Source organism: Bubalus kerabau, chromosome 6 (genome assembly GCF_029407905.1).
Source record: "Bubalus kerabau isolate K-KA32 ecotype Philippines breed swamp buffalo chromosome 6, PCC_UOA_SB_1v2, whole genome shotgun sequence".
In the NCBI taxonomy this organism is placed as follows: Eukaryota; Metazoa; Chordata; class Mammalia; order Artiodactyla; family Bovidae; genus Bubalus; species Bubalus kerabau.
Genome location: NC_073629.1, coordinates 22,630,705 through 22,652,184, shown reverse-complemented (window position 1 = coordinate 22,652,184; position 21,480 = coordinate 22,630,705). Strand labels below are relative to the sequence as shown.

At 44.2% G+C, this 21,480-nt stretch overlaps 1 protein-coding gene across 3 annotated transcripts in view; it reads right to left on the bottom strand.

The window, feature by feature from the left end:
• The window catches only part of PDZK1 (PDZ domain containing 1), a 55,589-nt gene that overhangs the window by 14,906 nt on the left and 19,203 nt on the right, over positions 1–21,480 (bottom strand). For all 3 annotated transcript variants that reach the window (XM_055584537.1, XM_055584536.1, XM_055584535.1), the window contains exon 2: positions 566–777. In XM_055584537.1, coding sequence (XP_055440512.1) covers positions 566–775 — 210 coding nt within the window. In that variant the 5' untranslated portion in view covers positions 776–777. The remainder of the gene's footprint in view (positions 1–565; positions 778–21,480) is intronic.

The following is a 21,480-nucleotide window of genomic DNA, read 5'->3' as shown; positions in this document are numbered from 1 at the left end:
GCTGGGCCTTTAGCACCACTGGACTCTAGAGTGCAGCCCAAGCCCAGCCCAGGGAACTTTTACTAGGACCGGTCTTCTCCGGGATGAATGCTGCCCCGAAGCACAGCAGGTCCTCCTGAGTCTATGGAGACAGCATAGTACAGTGAAAGGAGCACCCACTTAGAGGCAGATAGAATCGGGGTGAGGTCAGACACTCCCTTATGTTCACTGTGTGAACACATTAGCAAGCTAAGGTGTCTGAGCTTCCACTTCCTCAACTGTGAAATGGTACCTCATGGGTTGTGCCAATGATTTAACAAAATAATGAATATGAAATTGCCTAGTATAGTCCCCTTCACATAGCAAATATGCAATGCATATTAGACATGACACTATTCAAACCTAGGAATAACTTTTACAGTTCTTGGTTAATCATAGGAGAGTTGATTAGCTGGCAGAGTATAGCTGTAAAGGTGTCCTGCCCTACCAGTGGCATCCAGGAAAGCTCCACTAACACCCAGAACTAAAATCATTAGCGATATAGGGGCTAAAGAGATCCTCGAAGAACTCCAAATGTCCCACTTACCTGCATATGCTCTTCCTTGTCCACGAAGACACCATTGATCCTAAGAACTCTGTCTCCATCCTGGAGACCCGCCTTCTCTGCTGGACTACCCTTCTCAATCACCCGGACCAGGTGGCCGTCAGTGTCCTTCTCAATTCGCAGGAAGAAGCCATAGCTTTTCCCTTCCTGTTTGGTTAGCTTACATTCTCGGGGGTTGAAGGTGGAGGCCATTTCTGTGATGAAAACCGAATGGGTAAATCCTTGAGAAAGAGTCTAACTGGGGTAAGAAATCTGTACTCCATCTCCTATACGTCTTTTCTTCTAATCACACCACTCCCGGCTGTTCAGGCAGCAACATTTGGGGTATGGGAGGTCACCTTCCAGGGCTTGCTAGTGATTTCCAAATCTATTCCTCCCCAAAGATGACCTTTCACTTGAGTTTCAGACCCATGTATTCAGCTAGGTACTGGACACAGATGCTTCAATTTCAGTAGTTCCAAAACCAAATTCCCTTTTGTCCTGTGACCAAAAGAAATTAGTTCCAAATATATTACCTAAAATTTTTAAGAAAATCCAAGTCCACCTTCATTTAAATATCCGAAGAGCTTGCCAAGTTCAAGGCATTGGAGATAAATCTGTGGACAAGACAGATCTATACTTTTCCTCTTGTGTCAGGGAGAACATGTTTTTACAGAAACATGTGGTGAATGATCTACTAGGGAAGAACAGAGTGATAAGGGAGAATATAACAGAGTCTTGGGAGCAAGGAATGGGGTGGGAAGAATAAAGTACTGCTTCCTAGAGAAATGACTTTTCCAAGACCTGAAGAATTAGTCAGAGTGGTGAGATGGGACAAGATAAGGAGACCTCAAGCAATTAAAAATCAGAGAAGCCAGACCTTAGAGCTGACGTGACACATTGGAAACAGAAAAGTTGGTTTCCAGGACCATGAGGTTCTAGTCAGAGAGGAATAGGGATTCCCCCACAGAAAGAGGGCTCCCACTGCCAGGTCAGGTTTATCCCTCCTGAATCCCCTTCCTTTTCCACCCATCCTGCTACTTCTTTCACCCATGTAGGATCGAGGTCCTGGGCCACAGGATGAGGAAAGGAAAAGTGTAAAAGCTTGGAGCCCCGTCACCCAGTCGTTTAGTATAAGATTCCTGCCAGGCGCAGGAAGCTATATTCACTATCCTGTGATAAACCATAAAGGAAAAGAATATGAAAAATATGTGTATGTGAATCACTTTGCTGTCAGCAGAAATGAGCACAACGTTGTATATCAACTATACATCAATAAAATTTAAAAACAAAATTTCCTTCCAGGGTTTCCCAACCCCTCCTGGTGGAAGCAATTTTTTTTCCATAGGAGATTGAGAACAGAGGCCAGAACTGCTGGTGTGTGTAAAGCAGAGGCTAGACTCGGCTGGGTCAACTGACTGCTGGGCAAACCCTGATGTTCCCCTCGTCACAGCTCCTCACCAGTAACTCAGAATAAAGCATCTGTCTCTCCTGAAGGACAGGAGCAGAAGACTGCACAGGGCATGGGATGGGGGAGGTGGGGGGGTAAAGGAGAGACAAGAAAGCGCTCCAGGCTCCTAGAAGCCACGCATGGCGTTTCCAGATGGCCATCTCTGACCTCCGTGCCCGCAGAGACACACAGTACACGTGCAGCAGAAAGCCTCCCATGGCCTGACCCCTTGGCTACCTCACTTGGTCTCTGCAGAGTCTGGCAGACAAGCCACCAGGGGCGTGGATGACTAAGCAGCCAAGGAAACAAGAAACAGTGTTTCAAGTAATGTTTTACAAGGGCCCAACAAGAATGTAAGGCTGAGCTCACCCCACTGAGGACCAAGGGCAGAAAAAAGTGAAGACACAATCACCAAGGTTGCCACCCACACTTGTGAGAGTGTTGGCTGCTCTACTGTATCAGGACCAGCCACCAGGAAGATGCTGCTTTGGGAGGAAAGGGGGGAAGTAGGGAGTTAGGGGAGAAGAGGGCAGCACCAGAGTGGGGCTTCTCACACACAGGCATCTGTGTGTGGTCCCTCTGACTCTGACCTTTGGCTTCTCTTTCTGCTGATCATCTATCCCACAAGCATCGATTCCATTTTCCAACTTGAATCCACATCTATGTCCAAACTTACTCCTAGATTCCTATCAGCTCTCAATTTCATAGGCCTGCAAACTCTTGAAGGAAAAGAAAGAAAATCCCTCTGAAATTTGGAGGTAATTATAGAGAATCTTCATCCAAATCTTAGAAAATTATAAACATGTCCTTATAATTATTCAAAATAAAGACCATTAGATGAGATGTTTTCATCAAGAGATGAGGCTGTTTGTGATCAACATATGAATGTTCATTTCTAAAGTTGATTGTTTAAACAATAAATGCTGGAGAGGGTGTGGAGAAAAGGGAACCCTCTTACACTGTTAGTGGGAATGCAAACTAGTACAGCCACTATGGAGAACAGTGTGGAGATTCCTTTAAAAACTGGAAATAGACACCATACGACCCAGCAATCCCACTGCTGGGTGTACACACTGAGGAAACCAAAATTGAAAGAGACACATGTACCCCAATGTTCATCACAGCACTATTTACAATAGCCAGGACATGGAAGCAACCTAGATGTCCATGGCAGACAAATGGATAAGAATGCTGTGGTACATATACACAATGGAATATTACTCAGCTATTAAAAAGAATGCATTTGATTCAGTTCTAATGAGGTGGATGAAACTGGAGCCTATTATACAGAGTGAAGTCAGAAAGAAAAACACCAATACAGTATATTAACACATATATATGGAATTTAGAAAGATGGTAACGATGACCCTATATGAGAGACAGCAAAAGAGACACAGATGTAAAGAACAGACTTCTGGACTCTGTGGGAGAAGGCGAGGGTGGGATGATTTGAGAGAATGGCATTGAAACATGTATATTATCATATGTGAAACAGATCACCAGTCCAGGTTTGATGCATGAGACAGGGTGCTCAGGGCTGGTGCACTGGGATGACCCTGAGGGATGGGATGGGGAGGGAGGTGAGGCGGGGGTTCAGGATGGGGAACACATGTACACCCATGGCTGATTCATGTCAATGTATGGCAAAAACGACTACAATATTGTAAAGTAATTATCCTCCAATTAAATTAATTTTTAAAAAGTAATAAAGTTGTTTTTTAGTCATTAAGTTATGTCCAACTCTTTGCAACCCCCTGGACTGCAGCCCACCAGGCTCCCCTGTCCATGGGATTTCCCAGGCAAGAATACTGGAGTGGGTTGCCTTTTCCTTCTCTTGGGGATCTTTCCAACCCAGGGATTGAACCAGAGTCTCCTGCATCACAGGCGGATTCTTTACCACTAAGCCACCAGGGAAGCCACACATTTCTAAGGTACCCACCCCTAAAATTCAGCCATCTCACACTCTGCAGTGGCAACCACAGGATCCTACTCTCTCAAGGATGGAAAGTGAAACCTCCTTGATAGCAGGACAGTCTAGTGTTTGGGGAGAGGAGAAAAGCAAAGCTTTCCTGTATCGCAATAGAGACCTGAAAGTTTGAAATAAAAGGAGACATAAATGCGTTTCTGGGCAAAATCTCAAGTTGTTTTGTTTGTTTGTTTCAAGTTTCAAACATCAGAGAGTAATTACTCGGATCTGCACTTATGTCTTTGAAGGGTCAGGTGTTCAAGATCAGAGTTTCTTTTCAACATCTATGGTTGAAGCCCAGAGAATTAGAGCCAGTTCACAATGATAAAAATGCTGATAGAAACGCTACCACATTGATGGGGAAACAGCCACTGCTCCAAGCCCCGGTTACATCCTTCCACCCTGTTTGCTCTCCCACAATTCAACCACTAAAGGATTAATGCTGGTGCCCACCTCAAACTGATGAAATATTTAACACTTTCAACTATATCAATGCAGAAAGCTAATCAAAACCTCCAAAGCCTGGACTTACATAGAGCCCTGAAACTATTTGTCTCCTATGCCATCTTGTGGAGATGGTTCAGCTAGGAGTCAAGAGGACTGGGCTCTGGTACAGATCCAGTCCTGGTGGGTCCGGTTCACACCCTGGTGTTACACTGGCCCCTAAGGCAGGGCTGGGATCTGTCACTTTAGCAAGACTGTCACTGCTCCATGATGAGGCTGCCTGGGACTCTGGAACCTGGGACTGAGATAGGAAGGACCTTTGTAGTCAAGAATGCTGTTTCCTCAAATATCATATATTAATGCATATATATGGAATCTAGAAAAATGGTACTAAGGAACCTATGTGTAGGGCAGCAGTGGAGACACAGACATAGAGAACAGACTTGCGGCCACAGTTGGGGAGGGAGAGGGTGGGGTGAATTGAGACAGTAGCATTGAAACAGATATATTACCATATGTAAAGTAGATAGCCAGTGGGAATTCGCTGTTTGATTCAGGGAGCTCAACCTGGTGCTCTGTGACAACTGAGAACAGTGGGATGGGGTCGGGGGTGAGAGGGAGACTCAAGAGGGAAGAAGGGATATATGTATGCTGCTGCTGCTGCTGCTAAGTCGCTTCAGTCGTGTCTGACTCTGTGCGACCCCATAGACGGCAGCCAACCAGGCTCCCCCGTCCCTGGGATCCTCCAGGCAAGTACACTGGAGTGGGTTGCCATTTCCTTCTCCAATGCATGAAAGTGAAAAGTGAAAGTGAAGTCACTCAGTGATGTCCGACCCTTAGCAACCCCAAGGACTACAGCCCAGCAGGCTCCTCTGTCCATGGGATTTTCCAGGCAAGAGTACTGGAGTGGGTTGCCATTGCCTTCTCCAGGATATATGTATACCTATGGTTGATTCACATTGATGTATGGCAGAAACCAACACAACAGTATAAAGCAATTATCCCCTAATTAAGAAATAAATTTTTTTAAGTACTGTTTCCTGTTTCTTCCTCCTTTTCTTGCAAATCAAAACCACAGTGAGATATCCCCTCACATTCATCAGAATGGCTGTCATCAAAAAGACCACAACTAACAAGTGTTGATGAGTATGTGGAGAAAAGGAAACCCTCATACGCTTGTTGGTGGGAATGTAAATGGATGCGTGGAAGACAATACAAAGAGTCCTCAAAAACTTAAAAATAGAATTATCATATGACCCAGCAAATCCACTCCTGGGTATATATCCAAAGAAAATGAACACTAATTTGAAAAGATACACACCCCAATGTTCATAGCACTATTATTTACAATAGCCAAGATACAGAAGCAACCCAAGTGTCCATGGACAGATGAACGGATAAAGATGTGGTACATATATACAATGGAAAACTACTTAGCCACAAGAAAGAATGAAATTTTGCAACAACATGGCTGGACCTGGAGTGTTCTATGCTTAGTGGAATAAGTCAGACAGAGAAAGACAAATAATATATATTATCACTTATATGTGGAATCTAAAAAATAAAATGAATATAACAAAACAAAAATAGACTCACAGATATAAAAAACTAGTAGTTACCAGTGGTGGGAGGGAAGGGGAGAGGGGCAAGACAGGGGTCAGGGATTAAGAGATACAAACTACTGTGTATAAAATAAATTAGCTACAAGGATATATTGTGCAGCACATGGAATATAGCCAATATTTTATAATAACTTTAAATGGAGTATGTACATGCTCAGTTGCTCAGTCATGTCTGACTCTTCAAGACCCCATGGACTGTAGCCCGCCAGGCTCCTCCATCCGTGGAATTCCCCAGGCAAAAAATACTAGAGTGGATTACCATTTCCTACTCCATTAAATGGAGTATAGTCTATAAAAATTTTGAATCAGGATGCTGTACACCTGAAACAGAATAGTGTAAATCACTATACTTCCATTTTTAAAAATTAAAAACAAGTAAAGGTAATGATTTTTAAAAAACAAACAAAAAAAAGATCCTGTTTCTTTAGTCCCCCACCCCCATCTTCCACTTCCTGAGAATACAGGAATCAGAGTCCTAAGGTAGATAGATATGTAATTAGTGAAGGCCCATGGATTTCTACAACATCATATGAGCAATCGTCTGAAACCAGAGTCCATCAAACCCTCAGTCGGCTTTATTCCCCAGTTTAAATAGCCAAAATAAAGCACTGGAAATGAAAGAAAACTCTAACCATTTCTGAGCTCTGAGAAAAGTCAATTCTTGGCAACAAAGTTGCTTGTCTGTGGGAAGAACAAAGTGCCAGCTGGTAAGTAGGAAAGACTCCAGGTAAGAGCCAAAGATATATTTTTTTAATCAAACTTAATTATTAATTGTACCTTTAGACCCCACCTTCTAAAAGGATTAGATCATTGCTACCAGGAAAGGGAATAATATGTCCATGGCCAAGGAGAAAATGCAGGTACATCTTAGAAGTTAGGAAGGCTAGGCGATGACAGCAGAGGAGGGCAGGGAGGACCTAGGAAGGTGGCCAGAGAAAGAACTGAAGCCACCCAGTGATTTTCCACAGGAGAGAAATATCTGGTAGGACCCAGGGGACTCTTCCAGGGCCAAGGCAGGCAAAGGTCTCCCAGGTCCAGGCAGCCATCAACATGGGCCCATTCCCGGTCCCAGGGGAACACCCACCCTCCCGGCAGGGCCGGGTGGAGCCACAAGTCTGAGCAGGAGCTGCTCCTGAGAGGATCATGACCACAAAAGTGAGACTCAAACCACCAGAAGGGTTCAGCTTAGCTGGCCAAGGCTAGCAGGAAGCCTCATTTTCCCCTCAGTTTGTGTGTTTGCGTCTGGAACCTGCAAGACTTCCCCCGACAAGGCTAGTTTGTGAAAAGAGTGAGATTCCATTTCAACTGATCCCCAGGTCAGTGGGATCCCCAGCAGTGAAGCGCCGCTGCCTTGTCACTGGCGCCTCAGAAAGCCTTCCGTTCCGTGATAGTTGCTGTAAGTGGAAAGGCCCAGTTTAAAAATACCATGGGTGTAAATGCTCCTAAGCCCCCACTTCCACTCGGTGCAGGGGAGGACTAGAAGTGAGGGGATTTTAAAGGTACTTAGTTTATCAAAATCCCTTGTCTCCTGAGAAATATTTGAGCATCTCAAGATCAGTGGGAACCTGACAAGAACACAAAGCATCTCCCAAAACAAAAGGAAACACAGGGTTTTCCGAATTACTTCCTGCTCTAAAGCAGTTATTGAACTCCTGTTAGTGTCCAGGTATTATTTTATGAAAGAATCCTGAAAACAGAAACAGACCCACAGATCTTGAAGTCAAACTTTTGGTTACCAAAGGAGGAAAGTGAGGGAAAGTGATGAATAAGGAGATTGGGACTGACATATACACACTGCTATATATAAATATATATATATACACATTTATATAAAATAGATAACTAATAAGGACCTACTGTATAGCACAAAGAACTCCACTCAATATTTCGTAATAACCTATATGGGAAAAGAATGGATATATTATATATATATAATAATGAATGGATATATTATATACTTTATATATAAGAACAGATATGTATATTATATATACATGTATATAAGATTCACTTTGCTATACACCTGAAACAAACAAGACATTATAAATCAACTATACTCCAATAAAAGTTTAAAAAAACAGAATCCCCCAGACTGCTACAGATCAGATCAAACACAAGTCAGGGAAGAGCAAATTTTTCTGAGGAAGGAAAGGAAGGAAAAGATAACTCCTGGAAAAGTGAAGTCAGCAAGAATTAGAGGATCTTCATTCATCTCCTCAGTCCTGGGAGTTGTCTGCCCAAAGGCAGCAGCTGGTTTCCTCTGACAGAACAGATTTACTCAGTGGTTAGCATAAATCTATAGACCATCAGGTGATGCCAGTAACGGTAAATCACGTTACCCTTTAAAGCTCACCATATATTCAGGCATGCTACATGATCTCCTTTAATCCTCACAATCACCTTAACGTGTTTAATCTCAATCCTAGCTGGCCCTCAATCACTAACAGAGACTTATAAAAACAGATGCTCAGCTAGGCGCCACCTCAGATCTACTGACTCAGTCCAGGCCTGAAACCGGAACATGGGCATGTTTAGAATCCCCGCGAGTTTAACAAGCTCATGCTCCAAACTACTCTTTCTGCTCCCAGCTCCCCTTCTCTCCCCCTCAGCCTTGGGATAACACCCTCACGGGTCAGAGAGGAATGTCAAGGCTGGGTGAACTATTAACAGCTACCTTGAGCTCACCTTTACTCAACTTGAGAAACCAAGGTGGCAGCCTGGTTAGGAGAGGTTCTCAGGATCCCGCTCTGCCCACAGTTCTGCCTGACCTGCAGCACAGGAGTGTGTGGCAACCTAAAGCCTGTGCCTCTGCTTCCCACCACATTCTAGTTCTGACCCAGGCAAACAGAATCCAGCAGATGAAAACAAACTTTAATAGCTCCCACAGGCTCTTTGTTCTGTGAATTAAGTCTGAGGGGACTCTTTCCAGCCCCCCTAAACCTAACCACCTTAAGAGTTGAGGCTGGGACTTCCCTGATGGTTCAGTGGTTAAGAATCTGCCTGCCAATGCAAGGGACAGGGGTTCAACCCCTGGTCCAGGAAGATTCCACGTGCTGTGATGCCACAACTGCAGAAGCCTGCCTGCCTTAGAGCCTGTGCACTGTGACAAGAGAAGATAGCACCATGAGAAACCCGAGCACCACAATGAAGAGTAGCTCCCACTCACCTCAGCTAGAGAAAGCCCGCATGCAGCAACAAAGACCCAGTATAGACAAAATAAATAATTTTTTTTTTTAAGAGTTGAGGCCATTTCTCTTCCTCCATCACCTGATGAGTGGAAACCCGAGTTCCATTCCTGTCTGAGACCAAACAACTAGGTTCTCCAAAGAGCATCCTGGAGTGCATGCAACTTGTTTGGGATCATGAACAAAGATCCCTCAAAATTCTACTGAACATCAAGAAGACATATTGCCCCAAATCTGATTTCATTTGTCCATGCCACAAATATTTGCCTCATACTGTGGATGGTGATTGCATGCATGAAATTAAAAGACACTTGCTCCTTGGAAGAAAAGCTATGACCAACCTAGACAGCATATTAAAAAGCAGAGACATTAATTGCCAACAAAGGTCCATCTAGTCAAGGCTATGGCTTTTCCAGTAGTTATGTATGGATGTGAGAGTTGGACTATAAAGAAAGCTGAGCACCGAAGAATTGATGCTTTTGAACTGTGGTGTTGGAGAAGACTCTTGAGAGTCCCTTGGTCTGCAAGGAGATCCAATCAGTCCATCCTAAAGGAGATCAGTCCTGGGTGTTCATTGGAGGGACTGATGTTGAAGCTGAAACTCCAATACTTTGGCTACCTGATATGGAGAGCTGACTCATTGGAAAAGACCCTGATGCTGGGAAAAATTGAAGGCAGGAGGAGAAGGGGACAACAGAGGATGAGATGGTTGAATGGCATCACTGACACAATGGACATGGGTTTGGGTGGACTCCGGGAGTTGGTGATGGACAGGGAGGCCTGGTGTGTTGTGGTTCATGGGGTCACAAAAAGTCGGACACGACTGAGCGACTGAACTGAACTGAACTGATATGCAAAACACTGTTAAGTGGTTGAAGGAATAAAGTAAAACACCACCTCTATCCTCATGGACTTTATAGTTAAATAGGGGTGAAGAAAAGTTTTAGTACAGAATGAGCAACCACTATGAGCAGAGTATAAATGCTATGAGACCTACAACATGAGACAAATTAAGGAAAGCTTTGCAATTTACATAGGATTTGATTTAGACATTGACAACAGATGGGTAGGACTTCAATAGGACAGAAGTAGGAAAAGAATATTCTAGCCACAAAGAATAGTATGAACCTCAGGCATGGAAGTGGCAAAGTTCTTGGGGATGGTCAAAGAAGAGCTAAAACCCAAAGTGACTGAAGAACAGCCAACAGGAGGACAGCCAACACATCCTTTTGTCTTGGGTGACAAGTTAGGCTGTAAAGGCCTCTTATAACAGTCCAAGGGATCTCGCCTTAGTTTGGTGGTCAGCAGGGACCAAGCAGGGGCTTCCATGGTGGCTATTGGTAAGGAATCCACCTGCCAATGCAGGAGTCTTAAGAGATGCCTGGTTCAATCTCTGGGTCAGAAAGATTCCCTGGAGGAGGGCATGGCAACCCACTCTGGTACTCTTGCCTGGAGAATCCCATGGACAGAGGAGCCTGGTGGGCCACAGTCCATAGGGTCGCAAAGAGTCGGACACAACTGAAGCGACTTAGCACACACTCAGGCAAGGACCAAGCAAGGCTTATAAGCAGAGGAAGGACAGGACCAGAGTTGGGCTCCACGGGTGGTAGGAGGGATGGCTGTTGTACTAATCCTCCTCACGTGCAGCCTGACCCCGCACCTGTACGTGAGAATAAAGGGGAAAGAGCTGGAGGAACTAGGGAGGACTAAGCCACATGTGGTACTAAGTCTTCAATCCTGTCCTCTCAGATTTCTCCATACAGAGATGGCCTCAGACAGGACAGGTACAACAACACAGGTGTACAAAACACTTATTTACACTGACCATGAGATACACCAGGTCCTTGTGACTCTCCCTAATTACTGCCTACCTCACTCACACACAATTTTGTTGTGGATTTGAGAGGGTAAGAGGTAGGAAGGCCTGAGGTCCCCAAGCGGCAGGAGGAGATAAACTGCAAGTGGCAGTTTTTTTCCTTCTCTACACAAAATTAAGAGAGGCTTCTTTTAATTCTGTGTTGACTACACCTGATTCTGCCTTGAGCTAACCAATGCATTTTTCTTATGGAAATGTTTTTCTTAAGCTACGTTAATGAAACTATGTATTTGCTTTGGAATCTGCCTTTCTTCAAAATGGTTCTGCTTAAGACTAACTTTTTTCTTCTTTTCTCAAACCTTGAGCTGATAATGGCTTAACAAACCAGTATTCATATCAATTGTTTTATGACCGGGAGATAAAACTCATATTGTGGGAGAGGGGCCTGATGAAACTCCCTCAGCCTTGAGGTGTCTCTCTTATCTGATTAACAGCTTTCTAACAGACATAAACACCTTGCTAAAAACTAGCAAGGGGGCATTCTTTCTGCTCCCTTCTGATGTCTACGTCAGAAGCTTTCTCTCTCTCTCTCTCATACTTTAATAAAATTCTGTGTCACACAAAGCTCCAGTGGTCAAACCTGGTCTCTGGCCCCTGATCGAAATCCTCTCCTCCAGAGGTTGCACAGTGGTCCATGCACAGCTCTGTCTTCTGAGGTCACTGCCCCATGTGAACACAGCTGTGCTTCTGACTCCTCTCAGCTCTGAGTTGCCAGAACACCCTAATTCTGTGGTCATTTTCTCATTCTGTCTGCTTCCCCACAAGTAGTATGCTTTCCCTGGACTTATCACCCTTGCCCGATTTTCTCCTGGGCTTCCCTTGTAGCTCAGTCAATAAAGCATCTGCCTGCAGTGCAAGAGACCTGGCTTCGATCCCTGGGTCGGGAAGATCCCCTGCAGAAGGAAATGGCACCCCACTCCAGTATCCTTGCCTGGAAAATCCCATGGACAGAGGAGCCTGCTGGGCTGAAGTCTGTGGGGTCCCAGAGTTGGGCACAACTGAGCGACTAACACTTCACCCTTGATACTTTTTCTACTTCAAGCTTTAGACTCCCCGTCTGTTATGGACTCAATTGTTTCACTCCCAAAATTCATATGTTGAAGCCTTATGACTATTTGGAGATAGAGCCTTGTAAAGAGATAATTAAGGTTAAAAGAGGTCCAAAAATGTGGGTCTGGCATCTTTATAAGTAGACACAGTAAAGTACATATGCAGAGAAAGGGCGACGTGAAGAAACAGCAAGAAGGCTGCTATCTGCAAACCAACAACAGAGGCCTCAGGACAAAGCAGCCCTGCTGGCACCTTGACTTTGGACATCTAGCCTCCAGAACTGTGAAGAAAGAAATTTTTGTTTAAGCAACAAGGGATTCTGTTATGTGGTATTCTGTTATGACAGCTAGGAGACTAATGCACCTTCCAAGTAACACTGCCTACTTGGGCTGAGTGTTAGAAAGGAAGAAGTCAAAAAAAGAAAGAAAAAGACCCACAAGTTCATGCCTTGGTGACTGACAGACAAGTTGTACCATTAAAAGATGGTATAGTCATGAAGAATGATATGGCAAAGTCAGTTTGAGATGGTTTTAAATCAGAAGACTGAAAAAAAAAAGGGGGGAACTGAATATCTACTTCACTTTACACACAAAAATTAATTCAAAATCAAAGAAAAAATTAAGAGCTAGAACTGTTTCTTCTAAACTCTTAGAAGAAAATATGGGGATAAATCTTCAAAAGGTAAAAATTTTTAAAAATCAGAGGACTTGGCAGAACATCCTGCAGGTACACAGAAGTATGGACCTGGAGCTCGGGCAACGGTGGCCTAGAATCCTCACAGCAATGCTTATGTGATGCCCAGGGGTATCAACACGAAAGGAGGGGAGCCAAGGATAAAGCCTTGGGTAATACTGATATCTAGGTGACAAGAAGGAAGCTGAGAAGGAATAATCAGATGGCCAAGATTTTACAGTCCAATCTAAAAGAGGAATTTCAAGACAACATAGTTAACAATGCAAAACCCTGCTAGGAGGTAAAGAGAATAAAAACAGAAAATGCCACTAAGTTTAGAAAATGGAAGTTCAGGGCAGATAAGGGACTAAGAAGCAAGTGAACCCTAGTAAATAACAGAGGCAAGGAATACAGATACATCCTGAAACAGATACATGAGAGGATTGGGATAGCAGTTTGAGGGGGAAGTAGGGTTAGTGGATGGGTTTATTTTTAATGTTTGTATATCAAGGGATGATACAGACAGCATAGAAAATGGGTTTGGCCTTGATGAGATAGAATACTTCTACTGAGGCAGAAGAAGAGTGGGGAAAATGAGACAAAGAGGAAGATAAGGTCAACTTAATGAGACAAATGAGGAACTTTGAGAATGTGGACCATTCCACATTCCCCACATTCTCCACTGGGCCCCAGACTGATAAATTGGTGAAGGTGGCTAGGAGAGGAGTGTGGATTAGCAGTATTTACCTCCAAAAGCCACTGCACCAGTCTATCCTAAAGGAGACCAGTCCCGGGTGTTCATTGGAAGGAATGATGCTAAAGCTGAAACTCCAGTACTTTGGCCACCTCATGCGAAGAGTTGACTCATTGGAAAAGACCCTGATGCTGGGAGGGATTGGGGGCAGGAGGAGAAGGGGATGACAGAGGATGAGATGGCTGGATGGCATCACCGACTCGATGGACGTGAGTTTGGGTAAACTCCGGAAGTTGGTGAAAGACAGGGAGGCCTGACATGCTGCAAATCATGGGGTCGCAAAGAGTCGGACACGACTGAGCAACTGAACTGAGCTGAGCTGATGAGGAAATAAGAGCCCAGCGTGCTGAATCTTCCAATCTCTCAAGAGAACTTAAAAGTCCAGATTTATGTGAAATGTCCCCATATTTAAAAACAGGCAGCTATTTCAAAGTTTTTAGAAAGGCTTCATGTAAAGTAAACAGAATTGGACCCCTGGGCTGGCAGTTTATAATCTTGGCAAAAAGGCTATCCAAAGCCTCAGCATTGTTTCACTATAAACAGACAACAAGTTGAATAAAAATTTCTAAGTAACAACTTAGGCCAAAATATATTTTTTTCATTAGACAGATAAATATAGATCTCATGAATTTATACAAGACCAATCAGCATGATTTCTCATGGCTTTTTCTCACTATGTATTGGGTTTATCAAAAAGTTCGTTCAGGATTTTCCATAAGAGCCTGTGGGAAAACTCAAACAAACTTTTTGGCCTACCCAAGACATCAAGAATAGAAGAAGAAAGTGGTCACTTTTACCCCAGGTTGGAGCATGACATGTTTTAAAACAGATGGCTAGGAGGTGAGGGTTTCTATGTGTACAATGAGCCCTGCTGCTGCTGCTGCTATCTCTGTGCGACCCCATAGACGGCAGCCCACCAGGCTCCTCCATCCCTGGGATTCTCCAGGCAAGAACACTGGAGTGGGTTGCCATTTCCTGCTCCAATGCATGAAAGTGAAAAATGAAAGGGAAGTCGCTCAGTCATGTCCGACTCTTAGCGACCCCATGGACTGCAGCCCACCAGGCTCCTCCGCCCATGGGATTTTCCAGGCAAGAGTACTGGAGTGGGGTGCCGTTGCCTTCTCCGTACAACGAGCCCAGCGTTTATTAAAACGTGAGACTGTGAGGCTGGTGTGAATTGTGAGGAAGAGAAACTGCATGAGGGCTTCCCAGGTGGCGCTAGTGGTCAAGAATCCACCCGCCAATGCAGGAGACACAAGAGACTCAGGTTTGATCCCTGGGTCAGAAAGATCTGATGGATGGCGACCCACTCCAGTTTTCTTACCTGGAAAATTCCGTGGACAGAGCAGCCTGTTGGGCTGCAGTCCATGGAGCCACAAAGAGTCGGACACAACTGAGCATGCATGCAGCACTGAGCTACCAAGATGGAGTGATGGAAAAGATGAAGTGTTCTAGCTTCTGTTCTAGTTCTAGCTTCTATTCTAGTGTTCTGGCTGGGCAGGATGAATGGGGAGAGGGAGGAGGAGGGGACTGAGGAACAGTTTTGAAAATTAAGTGGCTGACATAGGAAAAGTCATCTTAAACAATGTTTAGGACAGAGTAGTTTCCAGTAACAAAAAGTCTAAACATAGGTATGTGGCTGATGTGAAGGGAGTTTGTTTTTATTTGTATCTTCCCTGAGCATTCTAGTCTGGATAAAGTACATTAGAAAGAACCAGAGTTTTAAAGCCAAACCCACTTTTTAATTTCATTGTCACCACTTGCTAGCTATGAGAACATGTGTGGCTTCCTTAGTTTTGACCTGGAGATAGAAATACACCAGAAATAGGAAATGCACATGGATCAGTGCACCGGGCCAAGATCACTGAAGATGGATGGTCTAGAGTGATCTAAGCTCAGTGTCTGGGGCGGAGAAGCCCACTGCAGGTGAACCATATTCCCTGCTCTCTGGTGGAAGTCCTGAGTTCGTGGGAATCCTGTTCCCTGTGATGACATTTGAGCAGTGTTTCTGATTTTCCTTGTGAAGCAGACAAGAGATTGAGTGATGGACTAGGGATGAGCAGGCCTCCTGATTGTCAGGTCAGAGATTCTCTGTCTCCTCACTCTGGACCATCTCTGCAAAGTTAGTTTAAGCTGCTGAAAAGTCGGCTGAAGATTTTGTTCCCCCATGAAATCAAGCTCAAATAATGAACTCAGATTTCCCTAAGAACTGTCATGTAAGACTGAAAGCTAGGGAATTAGCAAAATGGAACGAAATGCCATGTGTTAAGGAGGTAAAAGATTCTGGGGAGTTTTTACAGAACTAAGCTGGCCAGAGAGTCCAAACATCTGGAGAAAATGAGTTCTAACAGATGTGAGTACAAGATAGAGCAGCCAAGGGACCCACATACAAGGGTGGAGAAGATGGAGTGAGGGAGTATCACCTGACATACCGAGGTGCGGGTGATTGTGGTCACCAGGGAGTGACTAGGGAACAGTTTCACTCACCGGACCAACATCACTGGATTTCCAAAAGATTAGAGAACGGATGTGGGATGAACAGCATTCTGCTTGGAGGGGGAAATCAGAAAGGGGCTGTGGGCAGTGACAGCCAGGTGCAATGACTACTGTCAGGAAAGAAAATACCCAGTGCTGTCTTCTTTGTCTTTCTCCTCAAATCTAGGATTCAGTGGATCATTCTATCAATACAGTAATCTACTGCCATCAGTCATGAGTGCTTTGGACCAACCACCATCTTATCTAGATAAGATGGAATAAAACAGATACTCCATCTATTTTAGATAAGAGGAAAATAGTTAGGAATCAATGGTGCAGACAGTGTCAGACTGCAAAGAAAACACAACCTCTCCGTACAAGGCACTTAGGTAACCAACACCCAAGGCGTGAAAAACTCAAAGAAAAAAAACTGAGCAAGATAGTGGGGAATAATGTTTAATCCTAGTTGCTGCAACTGTAGGAGGATGTTTGTATAACCTAGGATGTAACCAGAGAGTAAATGATTTCCGTTTCATTGAGGCATGAGGGGAAGAGAGGGCAGGAACTCTCGGCTAACATTCAAACTGAATGTTCCTCACTTTACCCTAAAACTCCATGCTGGTCTGCAAAACACTTTGAACTTCAGCAAGGAGAAAGCAACCTTCCCAGGAAGCTCAACCAGGCATATCCACACATCATGCCCTTGTGAGAAATGCTGCCTCTTCAGCATTTCTGTGTAATGAGTTAGACAAAGAAATCACTAGACTTTTGTTGGGCTTCCCTGGTGGCTTGGTTGGTAAAGAATCTGTCTGCAATGCTAGGAGACCTGGGTTCAATCCCTGGGTTGGGAAGATGCCCTGGAGAAGAAAATGGCAACTCATTCCAGATTTCTTGCCTGGAGACTTCCATGCTCAGAGGAGCCTGACAGGCAAGTCCACGGGGTCACAGAGTCAGACACAACTAAGTGACTAACACAGACTTTTGTTGGAAAACTACGACTGGTAGAGACTGGTGATGTTATGTCAGCACCTATAGACCATCAGAGAATCCTCTATACCTGACAGCCCTGATCACGGGCTTCTGTGCTGGGCCAGGTGTGTCTTCTTTCACAGCCTGCCTAAGAGCCTTGGGAGACACTGTTTCTTCCAACAACATAGAAGAAATCCTATTGTATCTCAGTTGGTATTGACAGATGTCTCAAGCAAGGAAGAGATAAATGAAATTCAATTTCATCCTTCTTCAAAAATATTTTACCTAGAGCAGATTCAATATCTTTGCTGCAGATTAAGCCAGCTGGATTCCTCCTTTAAAAAGCAAGAGGTGTGGAAATTCAAAACACTCCAGTGTATTAGTTTTAAATTAGTATCAAAAATAGAAAAATAAGTAGGGCTCCAAGATAAGTTTTTGCTAACTGTACCTTCCCACTGTAAAGATTACTGTTTGGTCTTCAGTTCAGTTCAGTCGCTCAGTTGTGTCCAACTCTTTGCAACCCCATGAATAGCAGCACACCAGGCCTCCCTGTCCATCACCAACTCCCAGAGTTCACCCAAACTCACGTGCATCGAGTCGGTGATACCATCCAGCCATCTCATCCTCTGTCATCATCCCCTTCTCCTCCTGCCCCCAATCCCTCCCAGCATCAGGGTCTTTTTCAATGAGTCAACTCTTCGCATGAGGTGGCCAAAGTATTGGAGTTTCAGCCTCAGCATCAGTCCTTCCAATGAATACCCACGACTGGTCTCCTTTAGTATGGACTGGTTGGATCTCCGTGCAGTCCAAGGGACTCTCAAGAGTCTTCACCACGACCACAGTTCAAAAGCATCAATTCTTCGGCACTCAGCTTTCTTCACAGTCCAACTCTCACATCCATACATGACCACTGGAAAAACCATAGCCTTGACTAGATGGACCTTTGTTGGCAAAGTAATATCTCTGCTTTTTAATATGCTATCTAGGTTGGTCATAACTTTCTTTCCAAGGAGTAAGCATCTTTTAATTTCATGGCTGCAATCACCATCTACAGTGATTTTGGACTTAGGCAGCCATAAATTTCCAGTATGGGAAATTAATGAAATGTGTTCCGGTAGAGAAGAGTGCTCAGAGGCTGTGAATGATTCTTGTTTCTCTCTTATGATAAGGAATGGAATCTGCTTATCTGGAAATTCATTTGGCCTGCTGGCACTGAATGCCCCTCCCCCCACCCACCCATCATGAAGGATACTTTGTCCTAGAAGACAGGACTCCTTGTTGGAGTTCAAGGCCTTCCTCACTCTACCTGCTGATCTAAGAGTTCTGCAAGTTGGGAGAGAGACGAAGTCAATATCATGTGGAAACAAGAGTCACCCTTGGAGAAAGGATACTTTGTGCTGCTGACAAAACTGGTGCCTGAAAATAGCCAAACTATCCTGAGGATTGGCCAGATGAGAGTGTCTCCCAAAGTAGGTATCTTGCTTTTCAATACCTTTTGAATCTGCATTTCTGCCCCCTGGCTTTTTTCCCTATAACTTAAAGTCCTCTGGCCTCTCCCAGTCACTGCCTCAAGACAAATTGCCTGGTCTTTCTTTCACCATGTTAGTCTCTAAAAACAACACTTAAGAACCTAAAATCCACTACAGATTGTCATACTGAGAGAAGTCAGACAGAGAAGGAGAAATAGCATTTGACATCCCTTATATGTGGAATTCAAAAAGAAATGATACAAACGAACTTACTTACAAAACAGAGAACAAATTTTTAGTTGCAAGGAAGTGGGGAAGGATGGGGGGAAGGGATAGTTAGGGAGTTTGGGAAGGTCGTACACACACTGATATATTTAAAATGGATAATCAAAAAGGACGTACTGTATAGCACATGGAACTCTGCTCAATTTTAAGTGGCAGTCTGGATGGGAGGAGGGTTTAGGGGAGAATGGAAACATGTATATATATGGCTGAATCCCTTCGCTGTTCACCTGAAAATATCACAACATTGTTAATTGGTTATACTCCAATACAAAATAAAAACTTTAAAAAAAGAAAAAAAGAACCTAAAATTCCAAACTCCTTGATCAGGCAGGCTTTGAGGCACAACATAATCAAGCCCAACTTTATCCCCCTCTGCTCCTCAGTGTCACCTTTCAGCACGCATGTAGTCACCCACACCCAGCCCGCCCTTTGCTCACCCCACATGCTCTGCCTGAAACACCTCCAGCCCCCACCCCCAATTATTTATTTATAGTAGGTCACATTTTTTTCCAAGTGGATGAATTAAAGACCTAACCATATTCAAGGCTCCGTTCAAATTTTATTTTATTTTATTTTTTATTTTTTTTTTTTAGTGCTAATTATTTTTTAAACCTTTTATTTTCTGTTGGGGTACAGCTGATTAACAACGTTGTGATAGTTTTAGGAGACCAGGGAAGGGACACAGCCATACATATACATGAATCCATTCTGCCCCAAACTCCCCTCCCATCCAGGCTGGCACATAACACTGAGCAGAGTTCCACGGGCTATACAGTAGGCCCTTGTTGATTCATTTTGAATACAGCAGTGTGTACATGTCCATCCCAAACTCCCTAACTATCCCTATAGTTAATTTTTTTTTAATTTTATTTTATTTTTTAAACTTTACATAATTGTATTAGTTTTGCCAAATATCAAAATGAATCCGCCACAGGTATACATGTGTTCCCCAATTTTAAAAGTGAAAGTGAAGTCGCTCAGTCGTGTCCGACTCTTTGCAATCCCATGGACTGTAGCCTATCATGCTCCTCCGTCCGTCGAATTCTCCAGGCAAGAATACTGGAGTGGGTTGCCATTTCCTTCTCCAGGAGATCTTCCCAACCCAGGGATTGAACCCCGGTCTCCCGCATTGCAGGCAGACACTTTACCATCTGAGCCACCAGGGAAGCTCAAATTATAGGTCATATACAAATCCTTGCCTGACCACTACAGTCCGAAGGAATCACTCCAGCCTCTAAATTTCAACAAGAAAAGAAAATGTTTGTTATTTTTATACACATTTATTGAGCTCCTACTAGGCTCCAAGCACCAGCCTAGGTTACATTTTATGAGTTCTCACTTAATCCTAATGGTCCGCTTCACAAGAGAAAAGTCCCTGAAAATGTAAGCTGGTTTTCCATGGCTATTTGGATAAGCAGCAGAATCTGGATTTAAACTCAGTTGAATCTGGGTTCCTCCCACCATCTGCCCAGCCTCCCAACCATGAGGGCTGTGTTAAGGAACCCAAGTAGTTAGACTGGGAGGAGGAAGGCATTCCAGGCAAAAGGAATAGCAGAGGCATGTTCACGAATCAGAGGGGTGGAGGCAGGGGTGCTTCTTTGGTAGCTCAGCAGTAAAGAGTCTGCCTGCCAATGCAGGAGATGCGAGTTCGATCCCCGGGCAGTGAAGATCCCCTGGAGGAGGAACAGGCAACCCACTCCAGTATTCTTGCCTAGGAAATCCTATGGACAGAGGAGCCTCGAGGGCTACAGTCCATAGGGTAGCAAAAAGAGTTGGACATGATGTAGTGACTAAGCAAGCACACATGTTCACGAGTGGTGAATCTCGGACCACAGCTGCCATGGAGCTGAGGAGGAGCTATCTTTCATATTTATCAAAACTCCTCTCCACTGCCTGGGTTCCTTCCTTCCTTGGGGTCATGCCCATCATAAAACTGTCTGATGATCATCAGAATAGTAGCACTTAAGGTGCGAGAGGCACTATGTGCTTCTCCAGTCTCATTCTCATAACGTTAGGAACTAGGTTCTATTACACCCATTTGACAGATGAGGAAATAGGTGATTTCCTCATGAGAGTAAGAACACATCTGTTCTGCAATTCAGGTTTCTAATACTTAATCATTTAGCGATGATGCTCACCAGGCAAAGAGATCATCATGAAGGGCCAAGGAAAGGAGATGCTGAACTCTTTAGGAAAATATGTCTAGTTCTAGCCCTGCCTTGTCACTGTCATCAAATTCCTGTGCAACAAATGTGAAAATCATTTGACCAAGATGTCCAGAGACGTCCATTCCCATTCTATCAGACTTAGGGCCTTCAGGGCCTCCCAGGTGGCACTGGTGGTAAAGAACCCGCCTGCCAATTCAAGAGCCACAGGAGTCACAGGTTCAATCCCTAGGCCAGGAAGATCCTCTGGAGGAGGACATGGCAACTCAAACCAGTATTCTTGCCTGGAGAATCCCATGGGCAGAGGAGCCTGGCGGGCTACGGTCCATGGGTCACACAGAATTGGATACGACTAAAGTGACTTAGCTCACATGCGGGCAAGGACCTTAAGTGCCTGAGAGAGTATCAGAGTTCTTCAGCCTCCTCCTTGATAAAAGCATTATCCAAACATACTGACTCTATTCTTGCAGCTCTCTCCCTGCCACACTAACTTCCGTTTATCAGTGAAGCTAAGCATCTACTCTATGGCAGGTATC